The sequence below is a fragment of the Bos mutus genome, chromosome 22 (assembly GCF_027580195.1).
Source record: "Bos mutus isolate GX-2022 chromosome 22, NWIPB_WYAK_1.1, whole genome shotgun sequence".
Taxonomy (NCBI): Eukaryota; Metazoa; Chordata; class Mammalia; order Artiodactyla; family Bovidae; genus Bos; species Bos mutus.
Window position 1 is genome coordinate 11,866,776 of NC_091638.1, and position 13,508 is coordinate 11,880,283.

General features: G+C 38.4%; 1 protein-coding gene across 1 annotated transcript in view; it reads left to right on the forward strand.

Moving 5' to 3' along the window:
• Positions 1–13,508, forward strand: part of OXSR1 (oxidative stress responsive kinase 1) — an 87,437-nt gene that overhangs the window by 9,899 nt on the left and 64,030 nt on the right. The window contains exon 2 of the mRNA XM_005901135.2: positions 7,024–7,136. Coding sequence (XP_005901197.2) covers positions 7,024–7,136 — 113 coding nt within the window. The remainder of the gene's footprint in view (positions 1–7,023; positions 7,137–13,508) is intronic.

Below are 13,508 nucleotides of genomic sequence, written 5' to 3' on the forward strand. Positions count from 1 at the left end.
CATCTGAGCCATCAGGGAAACCCAATCTAATCTGGATACCTTTTATTTCTTTTTCATGCTTTATTGTGTTGTCTAGGACTTCCAGTGATATATTGAATAAAAGTGATAAGAATGAACATCCTTGCCTTTTTCTCAATCTTAGAGGGAAGCCAGTCTTTCTTCAGTATGATGTGAGCTGTAACTTTTTTCTGTAGATGTTCTTTATGAGGTTGAAGAAATTCCCCTCTAATCCTTGTTTACTGAAAGTTTTTTTTTAATCATGAATGCTTTTGGATCTTTAGAAAATGTTTTTTTGCATCAGTTGATATGATCTTATGACCTTTCTTCTTTAGCCTGTTGATGTAGTGTATTACACTGTGTGCTTTGTTTGTTTTTAATATTACACCAAAGTAGCATACCTGGAATACATACTGCTCTGGAATTGCTGAATTGCTGAATTCAATTAGCTGATATTTTGTTAAGGATTTTGCAGCTAAATTCGTGAAAGGTATTTGTAGGTTTTTTTTTTTTTCTTGTGACGTCTTTGTTTACTTTTGGTGTTTGTAATACTGGCTTCATTAAATGAGCTGGAAAATATTCCTGCTTCTTCTATTTTTTCTAAGTTGTTGAATTATGAGTTAAAGTTGTTAGTAGTTGTTCTTTTTAAAAGAGATCAAGATATGTCACATAACATAAAACTAACCATTTTACTTCAAATGACCATTATATCTATTACTGTGCGTAAGAATCCCTTAGAAGAAATGGAGTAGCTCTCAGAGTCAACAAAAGAGTCAGAAATGCAGTACTTGGGTGCAGTCTCAAAAATGACAGAATGATCTCTGTTCATTTCGGAGGCAAACCATTCAATATCTCGATAATCCAAGTGTATCCCCCAAACACTAATGCTGAAGAAGATTACGTTGAATGGTTCTATGAAGACCTACAAGACCTTCTATAACTAACATCAAAAAAAAAAAAAAAATGTCCTTTTCATCATAGGGGCCTGGAATGCAAAAGTGGGAAGTCAAGAGACACCTGAAGTAACAGGCAAGATTGGCCTTGGAATACAAAATAAAACAGGGTAAAGGCTAACAGAGTTTTTCCAAGGGAACTCACTGGTCATTGCAAATACTTTCTTCCAGCAACACAAGAGATGACTCTACACATGGACATCACTAGATGGTCAGTACTGAAATCAGATTGATTATATTCTTTGCAGCCAAAGATAGAGGAACTCTATACAGTCAGCAGAATTAAGACTTGGAGCTGACTGTGGCTCAGATCATGAGCTCCTTATTGCAAAATTCAGACTTAAATTGAAGAAAGTAGGGAAAACCACTAGACAATTCAGATATGACCTAAATCAAATCCCTTATGATTATACAGTGGAAGTGACAAATAGATTCAAGGGATTAGATCTGATAGAGTGCCTGAAGAACTATGGATGGAGGTTCATGACATTTTACAGGAGGCTGTGATCAAGACCGTCCCCAAGAAAAAGAAATGCAAAAAGGCGAAATGGTTGTCTGAGGAGATCTTACAAATAGCTGAGAAAAGAAGAGAAGCAAAACTCAAAAAAGGAGAAAAGGAAGGATAAACCCATCTGAATGCAGAGTTCCAAAGAATACCAAGGAGAGATAAGAAAGCCTTCCTTGTGATCAGTGCAAAGAAATAGAGGAAAACAACAGAATGGGAAAGACTAGAGATCTCTTCAAGAAAATAAGAGATTCCAAGGGAACATTTCATGCAAAGATGGGCACAATAAAGGACAGAAATGGTATGGACCTAACAGAAGTAGAAGATATTAAGAAGAAGTGGCAAGAATACACAGAAGAACTATACAAAACAGATCAGGACCCAGATAACCTCGATGGTGTGATCACTCACCTATGGCCAGACATCCTGGAATGAGAAGTCAGGTGGGCCTTAGAAAGCATCTCTACGAACAAAGCTAGTGGAACTGATGGAATTTAAGTTGAGCTATTTCATGTCCTAAAAGACGATGCTGTGAAAGTGCTGCACTCAATATGCCAGCAAATTTGGAAAACTCAGCAGTGGCCGCAGGACTGGAAAAGGTCAGTTTTTAATTCCAGTCCCAAAGAAAGTTAGTTCCAAAGAATGTTCAAACTACTGCACAACTGCACTCATCTCACACACTGGCAAAGTAATGTTCAAAATTCTCCAAGCCAGGTTTCAACAGTACCTGAACTGTGAACTTCCAGATGTTCAAGCTGGATTTAGAAAAGGCAAGGGACCAATTAAGATAAATAACTTAATTTTTTAAAAAAAGAAAAGGCAGGGGAACCAGAGATCAAATTGCCATCATCTATTGGATCATTGAAAAAGCAAGAGAGTTCCAGGAAAACGTCTACATCTGCTTTATTGACTACGCCAAAGCCTTTGACTGTGTGGATCACAACAAACTCTGGAAAAATTCTTCAAGAGATGGGAATCCCAGACCACCTGACCTGTGTCCTCACAAATCTGTATGCAGGTCAAGAAGCAACAGTTAGAACCGAACATGGAACGATGAACTGCTTCCAAATTGGGAAAGGAGTACGTCAAGGCTGTATATTGTCACCCTGTTTATTTAACTTATATGCAGAGTACATCATGCGAAATGCTGGGCTGGATGAAGCACAAGCTGGAATCAAGATTGCCAGGAGATAAGCAATATCAATAACCTCAGATATGCAGATGATACTACCCTTATGGGAGGAAGTGAAGAAGAACTAAAGAGCCTCTTGATGAAAGTGAAAGAGGAGAGTAAAAAAGCTGGCATAAAACTCAGCATTCAGAAAAACGAAGGTCATTGCATCTGGTCAGTGGAAACAATGACAGACTTTATTTTCTTGGGCTCCAAAATCACTGAAGATGGTGACTGCAGCCATGAAATTAAAAGACGCTTGCACCTTGGAAGAAAAGCTATGACCAACCTAGATAGCATATTAAAAAGCAGAGACATTGCTTTGCCAACAAAGGTCCATCTAGTCAAAGCGATAGTTTTTCCAGTAGTCCTGTATGGATGTGAGAGCTGGACTGTAAAGACAGCTGAGTACTGAAGAATTGATGCCTTGAACTGTAGTGTTGGAGAAGACTCTTGAGAGTCCCTTGGACTGTAAGGAGATCCAACCAGTCAATCCTAAAGGATTTCAGTCCTGGGTGTTCATTGGAAGGACTGATGTTGAAGCTGAAATGCCAATATTTTGGCCACCTGATGTGAAGAACTGACTCATTGGAAAGGACCCTTAATTCGGGAAAGATTGAAGGCAGGAGGAGAAGGCAATGACAGAAGATAAGATGGTTGGATGGCATCACTGGCTCGATGGACATGAGTTTGAGCAAGCTCCAGGGGTTGGTGATGGACAGGGAAGCCTCACGTGCTGCAGTCCAATAGGGTCGCAGAGAGTTGGAAATGACTGAGCGAATGAACTGACTGAACCATTTCTAAGTGTAAAACTTAGTGTTTTTTTTCTTTTTTAGTATATTTGCAGTGTTTTGCATCCATCTTCATTGTCTTATTCCAGATCATTTTCCTCACCCCAGAAAGAAATCATATTCATTAAGCAGTAACCTCCCATTCTCCTCTTATCCTAGCCTTTGGTAACCACTAATCTGTTTTCTGCATTTAGGGATTTGCCTATTCTGGATATTGCATAGAAATAGAGTCATAGAATATGTGGTTTTTTGTGATTGCTTTATATCACATAGTGTGTTTTCAATGTTCATGCATGTTGTTGCATGTATCAGTACTTGCTCCTTGGCTTATGGTCCCATTACTCTGACTTTTGCTTTCATTGCTTCACCTTCTCTGACTTGACACTCCTGTGCCTCTTCTATAAAGACCCTTGTGAGTACATTGGGCTCACCCAGATAATCTGGGATCATCTTTCCACCCTTATTTTAATAACATTTGCAAAGTCTTTTTGCCATTTATACCTAGAGCCAGACATCCTGGAACGTGAAGTCAAGTGGGCTTTAGGAAGCATCACTACGAACAAAGCTAGTGGAGGTGATGGAATTCCAGTTGAGCTCTTTCAAATCCTGAAAGATGATGCTGTGAAAGTGCTACACTCAATATGCCAGCAAATTTGGAAAACTCAGCAGTGGCCACAGAACTGGAAAAGGTCAGTTTTCATTCCAATCCCAAAGAAAAGCAATGTCAAAGAATGCTCAAACTACCACACAATTGCACTCATCTCACACGCTAGTAAAGTCATGCTCAAAATTCTCCAAGCCAGGCTTCAGCAATACATGAACCGTGAACTTCCAGATGTTCAAGCTGGATTTAGAAAAGGCAGAGGAACCAGAGATCAAATTGCCAACATCCGCTGGATCATGGAAAAAGCAAGAGAGTTCCAGAAAAAACATCTATTTCTGCTTTATTGACTATGCCAAAGCCTTTGACTGTGTGGATCACAATAAACTGTGGAAAATTCTGAAAGAGATGGGAATATCAGACCACCTGACCTGCCTCTTGAGAAACCTATATGCAGGTCAGGAAGCAACAGTTAGAACTGGACATGGAACAACAGACTGGTTCCAAATAGGAAAAGGAGTACGTCAAGGCTGTATATTGTCACCCTGCTTACTTAACTTATATGCAGAATACATCATGAGAAACGCTGGGCTGGAAGAAGCACAAGCTGGAGTCAAGGAAAAAGCATAGCCTTTTTCTATGCCAGGAGAAATATCAATAACCTCAGATATGCAGATGATACCACCCTTATGGCAGAAAGTGAAGAGGAACTAAAGAGCCTCTTGATGAAGGTGAAAGAGGAGAGTGAAAAAGTTGGCTTAAAGCTCAACATTCAGAAAACGAAGATCATGGCATCTGGTCCCATCACTTCATGGGAAATAGATGGGGAAACAGTGGAAACAGTGTCTGACTTTATTTTTCTGGGCTCCAAAATCACTGCAGATGGTGATTGCAGCCATGAAATTAAAAGACGCTTACTCCTTGGAAGGAAAGTTATGACCAACCTAGATAGCATATTCAAAAGCAGAGACATTACTTTGCCAACAAAGGTCCGTCTGGTCAAGGCTATGGTTTTTCCTGTGGTCATGTATGGATGTGAGAGTTGGACTGTGAAGAAAGCTGAGCGCCAAAGAATTGATGCTTTTGAACTGTGGTGTTGGAGAAGACTCTTGAGAGTCCCTTGGACTGCAAGGAGATCCAACCAGTCCATTCTGAAGGAGATCAGCCCTGGGATTTCTTTGGAAGGAATGATGCTAAAGCTGAAACTCCAGTACTTTGGCCACCTCATGCGAAGAGTTGACTCACTGGAAAAGACCTTGATGCTGGGAGGGATGGGGGCAGGAGGAGAAGGGGACGACAGAGGATGAGATGGCTGGATGGCATCACTGACTCGATGAACGTGAGTCTGAGTGAACTCCGGGAGTTGGTGATGGACAGGGAGGCCTGACGTGCTGCGATTCATGGGGTTGCAAAGAGTCGGACATGACTGAGGGACTGAACTGAACTGAACTTTGCCATTTATGGTAACATTTACTAGTCTGAAGGATTAGAATGTGGTTATCTTTGGAGAGGGGGTTGGTTAATTATTCCACCTACCACAGGGATTTTAGAGTTTTTACTATTATCCCGTTTCTCCCTGAGTCTCTGTTCTTTTTTTTTTTAGTCTCTCTGTTTTAAATTGAGTAAAACTATTGACTTTATCTTCAAGTTCACTAAATTTATCTTATTTTATCTTTATTTTTCTATTGAGCTTCTCCAAGAAGTTTTTTTTTTTTGGAAATTATATGTTTCAGTTATGTAATTTCCAGTTGATACTTTAAAAAAATATAACTTCTATTTCTTTGTTGAGATTTTTACATTTTTAAAATTTGTTTTCAGATAATTCTTAACTGTTTATTGAAGCATTTTTGTGATGGCTACTTTAAAATTCTTGTCAGAAATTCCAACTAGTGATTCATTTTGGTGTTTGCATCAGTGTGATTGTCTTCTCATTCAAGTGTGTTTTTCCTGGCTCTTGTTGAGACAATGTGATTTTCTTTTTTTAAATTATATTCTGGACATTTAGGATATTAATTTTAGAAGACTCCTGATCCTATTTAAAATTTCTATTTGAGTAGGCAGTTACTCTGCTTGGGTTTAGTGTGTAAGTCCTGGCCTACTTTTGTGAGCTCTGTAATTCCTGTGATACTTGAGTTTTCAGAGTTCTGGCAGTGCTGTTCTCTGCTTTATTCTTCTAGCCCTGCAGGGACTCCTGTTTAATCTCTACAGGTGTTACCTGGACTGACCGGTGGGTGTCTGTTCAGTTCCCCCAGCCCCCCAGCCGCCACCCCAGGTGTGGGGCAGGGAACTAGTTGTCCCTTTGGTGAATCTGGTCTACCATTCTCTGGGTGTGGGGTGCAGATGCTGCTGATGCTCATGCTGTGGACTGGCTGGGTTGTCCCGATGGGGTTTGAGAAATTGTCTTCTAGATTGCTACTGAGCTTCCCCTTTCACAGTACTTTGTCCAGAAAGGATGTTTCGCATTTGTTTGTTTATTTGTCTTTCTATCCTGGTTGGTGGTTCTGGGAGGCAAGCTCTTCTGGTGTCCACTCGTGGATAGGTAGGAGATAAAAGAAAAACCCAGGGAGCTCACAATGATGCTTTTCTGCACATCCTGAGGGTCCTAGCCAGTCCATCTACTTCTTTCTACCTCTCTGATTGTCTGTTTCAGATTATCTTTATGATTGTCTGTTGAATTATTTCTACGATATTTAGTTGTATTAGAAGAGAAGAGCAGGGAAATGTGAGCCTATACTGTAATATTCTAGAACTTCTAGAAGTCTAACGATTTTTATTTCGGTGTGTGTGTGCTGGTATTTATTGATAGTTCTATGAATGGTCAAGACTTTTGCTTTTACTGACACCCTACTTTTCAGAGTGTTTCTCTGCATCTGTTGTTGAGTATTAAGAACAAGTTAAGAATTATTCTTTTGTTTAAATTGTGTGCCCTTAAATTGTGTAGGAGTCAGAAATGTCTTGTAATCACTGCCTCTTTTTATTTATTCATTTTATTTATTTATCTTTAGGGAGTGGAGCAACGGCTGTGGTCCAAGCAGCGTATTGTGCCCCTAAAAAGGAGAAAGTGGCAATCAAACGGATAAACCTTGAGAAATGTCAGACTAGCATGGATGAACTCCTGGTATGCACTTCTCATATTTCTTGTATATTCATGTTAGAGTGGGAAATAACTTGAAGTTTTTTACTTTTTTAAAAATAAACTTGTGATTTCTTCATTAATAAGTATTGCTTATTGTAAAATTCATAAAATCCAAGTAACTAGAGAGGAAGAAAATTAGTTACAATTCTCTCATTCTGAGGTTGACACTAAATGTGCTATAAGTGCACCTTTAGTCATCTTTGTATTTTTATGATGAGAATATCATATACTTGTTCTTGTCTTTAAAAAGTTTATCATAGAATTCTATGTCTATAAATATGAATATAGTTTTCAATAGGTATGTAGTGTTCTGTTGAATATTTCATCTAACCTGTTCTCTGGTACTGAATGATTTTTGTGTCCTCTTTATTGTTATAAACAATGCTTGCTTACTTCTTTCTCTCTTTAAAATAGTATCATGCAGTTGTGATTCCTGGGTCAAATGGAGCATCCTTTAAAGGGCTTTGGCCTTCTAGGAACGTGGGCCCAGTCTACATTCTGACCATTGATGCAGGATAAGAGATAGAATGACCCAGCAGCATTAGCTCCTCCTAAGGTCAGGAAGAAGAGAGGGGGCCCCAAGAATCTACAGCTGTATGAGATTTCTGCGGTGTTAAGAACCATCAACACAGGGATTGTTTTGCAGTTCTTTATACTCCATGACACCTGGAGTAGTTTTAAGTATGTAGTATGTAGTAAGTATTCAGCAAGCGAAATAAGATAGTTTTTCCACATCATTTGATTTTTCAAATCCTCAACTTCTTTGGCTTAAAATGGAAATATATCTATCTGCTTCTGCTTTGTATACCGCATGAGGTTTTTCTTGAAGATCAAATGTTACAGTACTGGAAAACCATAAACCACCACTCAAATGTGAACTAATATAGTTAAATTGTTAAATAATTTCTCTAAGATCATGCACAGTTATAGTAGAAAGGGCAGAAACTAGGACTGGGATGATTTGTCAGTCCAGAATTTTTTTCCATTGTCCCAGATTGGGTTTAATTTGTAGTGTAACTCTGATATAGAGATAATATAATTATATGTCGACCTTTCAGCAGATGAGGCAGATGTATTTCTTCAGGAATTGGTAACGTATATGCAGAAGCTGAAGAACTGGGTTGCTAGAGTGATCTTGAGCTGTTCGGTGAGAGAATATGTACTTGGAAGGAGATGCTGATTGAAACACTATGTGGCGAACTTGGGTTTACAGCTGCCAGCAAGGACCTTAGAGCACCACTTGGACATGTGAACTGCAGTGATCATAACAGAGGCCTAAATTGTAAACTAATTCTTATTAAAGAAAAACAGTATTTTTAATCCATATATTAACACTGGAATTTGAGAAGTCCAATATGAATTCCTGTCATTTGCCAGTTACTTTTCATAATCCATAAGGATGGTATAAAGAAGAATGAAAGTGTTATTATTTACTACTTTATGACTAAAGCAACTAAGGCTCAAAGTTTAAATAACTTGACTACATTCATATGATGGTAATAGCAAACACCTTTTCAGTACTAGGCGTTAAAGTGTACTTTAACCTCATAAACATCTCTGAGATAGGTAGTAGCTCTCCTCTGTAGATGAGGGAATTAAATCATGATAAGCAACAGAGTCTGGACTAAAAAATCAGGTTTTTATGACTCAAGTCTACTATTTTTTTTAACTTCATAAAATACTAATAAAATGATTAAATCTTAGTTTAAAAGTGTAAAGAGCATCTCTTCTCAAAAATCATTTGACATTCTTAAAAGTAATATTTGTGTTATTACACTAAGGCCTTACTTTTAGAGGAATGCAAATTTGATATAGCTTAGTAAAAGGAAAGAAATTGGTTAGACCTTTATAAAATGTGTCTACATATTCCAGAAATCTTTACATTGCATATATAGTATTTGCAAATCAACAAATAATAAAGATGGGGGGAAGTGATTTAAAGTGACTTTAGAATAATTGGCTTTCTTTAAATAATTGGTGCATATGCAGGTAGGATTCCAATCAACCCTGAACAAGCATCAGAAATATAAAAGAATGCCTGATTTGTGGTATTTGTGGTAGTGTTATGACTTGAGATCTAAGTGCCAGTGGCTCTTTATCTAAAAGATACAAAGGCCTTCAATTTATCTTTTAAAAAAATTATCAGCTCAGCATACTCAACTTTTGATGTTGTGATTGTAAGATTTTTTTTCAAAACTGTCTTCATTATAATGCAGAAAGGATGCTCTGGGTTCTCCAGAGAGTACTGATGTAAACCAATTACAGGTGTGTATTGTGTGTGACAGTTACTAGTGAGAAGGCAGTATATTACTCCTTTCTCTTGTCAAAATGTTTTCTTCTCAGACAACCTTTGCAAAAAGTGTGATCACAAAACCAGCTGTCAGATAGTACTACATTTGTTTTCTCCAGAGATTTTACTCACAGACTCTAGGAAAGGCATAGAATGCAGATGATTGAGATTTTTCTGTCCTCTGATAAATGCTTGGACTAGATTCATTGGACAAACATCTGAGGGGACCATTAAGAGGCTTAAAATGTCTTTTCTTCTATCATAAAGCTCACAATCTGGTTGAAGAGTTAAGGTTCTTGTCTGCTGTACAAGGCAGAGTGTGACAATGCCTTGGAAAAGTTTGAATACTATGTTGAAGTACAAGGTAGAAGCGAACTCCCAGTTATGAAGATGAAGGCCTTTGTGGAGATGTTTGTGTCCTGGGCCACCTGGGCTGGGAAGACTTTGAAGAGGCAGAGATGGAGACCCTGCTGATCAGGGGTTCAAAATCAGCAAAGGATAGCATATTATCTAATAATGTTATAAATATGTTGATAAAATATATATTATATATATATTAATGTAACTGACATGTTTTCATAAAACAGTTCTTAATTATATTATGTGGAATGCACTCTGATTTTTTATCCTGTTTTCGTCTATTTTTAATGTGATCCACTAAGTTTGTTTCATGACCCATATGTGTTGCATCTCATAGGTTGAGGAACACTGGATTGCACAAAGAGATATTGAGACTCTAAATGTAGGAAGTGACAATGGAAAGAAAGACACAAATTCTGTCAAAATTTTATAGATGGGAAAGTTGTTAGTTCTAGAATGAGCACTTTATGACAGCAGAGACTGTTCACTCTGAATAAATGAATGAATAAATTAACATTACTTGGGGAATGACTCAGGAGTGTGAAGTGAAGGAAAATCAACTATGTTGGAGTAATTAGAAAACCAGGGGGGTTGCAACACTATTTATAGTAGTTAGAACATGGATGCAACCTAGTGTTCATGAACAGATGAATGGATAAAGAAGCTGTGGTGCATATATACAATGGAATATTACTCAGCCATGAAAAGGAATGCATTTGAGTCAGTTCTAATGAGGTGGACGAACCTAGAGCCTGTTATACAGAGTGAAGTAAGTCAGAGAAAGATAAATATCATGTACTAACACATATATATGGAATCTAGAAAGATGGCACTGAAGAATTTATTTGCAGGGCAGCAATGGAGAAACAGACAGAGAATAGACTTCTGGACATGGGAAGAGGGGAGGAGAGAGTGAGATGTATGGAAAGAGTAACATGAAAACTTACGATACCATAGGTAAAATAGATAGCCAGTGGGAATTTACTATATGACTCGGGGAAGTCAAACAGGCTCTGTGACAATCTAGAGGGGTGGAACGGGAGGGAGGTTCAAGAGGGAGGGGACATACATATACCTATGGCTGATTCTTGTTGATATTTGACAGAAAGCAACAAAATTCTGTAAAGCAATTACCTTCAATTAAGAAATAAATAAATTTTTAAAAAAGGGAAAAGAAAGCCAGAGGGCAAAGAATAGAAATCAAGATGAAGGTGTTTTAAAAAGGAGTGAACAATTGTCATTAAAACATGGCTTTAGAAAGCCTGAGGTGGAGCACTAAAAATTCCAGACAAAGATCTGGTACTAGCAGACATATAGGACTGTCAGGAAAGCATTTTCATGACTAGGAGTGGAAGCACTTACGAGTGTTGAGGAAGCTGCTGGGAAATTTGAGTCAGAATGAGGCACGTGGGATCTTTGTTGCAGCATGCAGGCTTAATTACCCTGTGGCATATGGCATCTTAGTTCTCTGACCAGGGATCGAACCCATGTCTCCTGCATTGGAAGGCAGGTTCTTAACCACTGGACCACCAGGGAAGGCCTACCACAATTTCTTTATTCATCTGTCAGTGTACATCTTGGTTGCTTCCATGTCCTGGCTATTATAAATAGTGGTACAGTAAACATTGGGGTATGTGTTGAATCCTAAATTCTTGAACACAGTTATAATTACCTGGGACTTATGATACGGTCCCAGGTAATTCAACAATGAAAACCCATAAAAACATTTATTTTTCCTATTTTAATGTTGGCCTTTCCTGTGGCTCAGTGGTAAAGAGTCCTCCTTCAGTGCAGAAGAGGTGGGTTCCATCCCTGAGTTGAGAAGATCCCCTGGAGTAGGAAATGGCAACCACTCAAGTGTTCTTCCCTGGGAAATCCCATGGACAGAGGAGCCTGGTGGGCTATGGTCCATGGGGTCGCAAAGAACTGGACACGACTGAGCGCTTAAGTACGCAACAGGATTGTAATGTCAGTGTAGTAAAATTTTTTATAGGAAGGTTTCCCTGATTGTCAGTCCTAATTTTGGATGATTCACCTCTTCAGTGAAATCATATAGTATTTAGTACTTCTTCTATCAGACTTTATTCATATGTATTGTAAATTAGTATTTGTCTGACTTCTTCACCAGACCGTAAGTTTCATGAAGGTTCATCATTATACTAGTCCTGCACCTGGCATAAGGTGGGCACTTGGTAAATTTCTGTTGAAAGCATGACCTGTGTTTAGACAGGTTTACTCCTGTGTCTAAAATTTGTCTTGCATATTTCATCCTTTTCTTTTTTTCTGTAATTTTATGTGCTTTGCACCTTGTACTGCTATAATATCCCACATCTTGTAAAACACAAACGTAGTTCCCACCCACTCTATGAAGACTTCTTGCTTTAACTGTTCTTTCCTCTGGAATTCTTGTAACATTTACCTCGTTTGGCATGTATATGCTGTCCTGTACATTCCCTCCTATGTGTACATATCTTATCTATTCAAGTCCTCTATAACTGTGCCAATAGGCAGGTGTTTATTACTTTAGTTCCTCTTCCTTATCCTTCATATTTACTTAGCTTTTAGTACAGAAGACTGTGCTAGTAACTTAGTGGGTAGCAAAAATGCACACAACAAAGTCCTTGCCATAAAAGAACTTACATTCGCGTAGAGAAGATGAGAAGAGAAGGAATCCCTTTCGTTGAACACTTCTTATGAATCAGGAATTTGGAGCAACTTTTACCCAGTTGATCTTACTGAACAAATACCAAGGGTGTAGGCTTATTTACATCAATAAGTAAAAAGCTGTATAAAGTGCTGTAGGATTTCATTCATTCAGCAAATATTTATTGAGGGTAGACTGTGTGCCACGCACAATGATAAGTGCTAGTAATACAGAGTCTAATCTCTCATTGAGCTTACAGTTTTGTGAGGGATGCAGAAAAATAAACAGGCAACTACAGTATGGTATGATAATTGCCACCATGTGTAGGAATCCACTTTTAAGTACTTGCTTGGTTGACGTTCTCAGTTCCACAGGGGAAGACAGGCAAATAAGCATCCAATTTTCTGTCCATACATATGTGCTATAATGTGAGGAGATGTGCACAGAGCTTAGAAGCCAAGAGAAGGGACATGTCACTAAACCTGGGAAGCTGGGTGGAAGTGGTATTTTGGCTGAGATTGGCAGGGTGATTTGGTGTTTTTAGCTGGATGAAAATGAGGAAAGTATACTTTAGGCTGAGGCAGCAATAGGGTTAAATGTGCGTAATTAGAAGCAGCATGGCTCACTTGAAGTTACTATGGTAGGACTGGGGTGTGTTGAGGGTAGTTTCAGTGAAGGCAGTGGGAATAATGGAAAGATAAGCAGGGCCATGACCACAAGACTTCTATAAGGCATCTTATCACACCAAATCTAATTTAAATTCATTAACTGAGAATAGTGTAAGCTTAGACTTTGGGCTCAGGTTTCTACTTTTGGTTTAGTTTATGACCTCTTTAAAGTGAGAACTGTTAATCATTTCACAAAAATGAGGTGAAACAATTTTGGGGAAAAAAAGCGCCAAACAAAAAACCACTCTCTGTTTATTAGTAATTATCCTCTGTGACTGTAAAACCTGATTTCCCAAGATTTCTGCAGGGACACCCTGAAGTACAAAATGTGTCCCAGTGGAGGCCTCTGTGGTACTGTGCCAAGGTGTGATAAATAGTACGTCTCTGGTTTC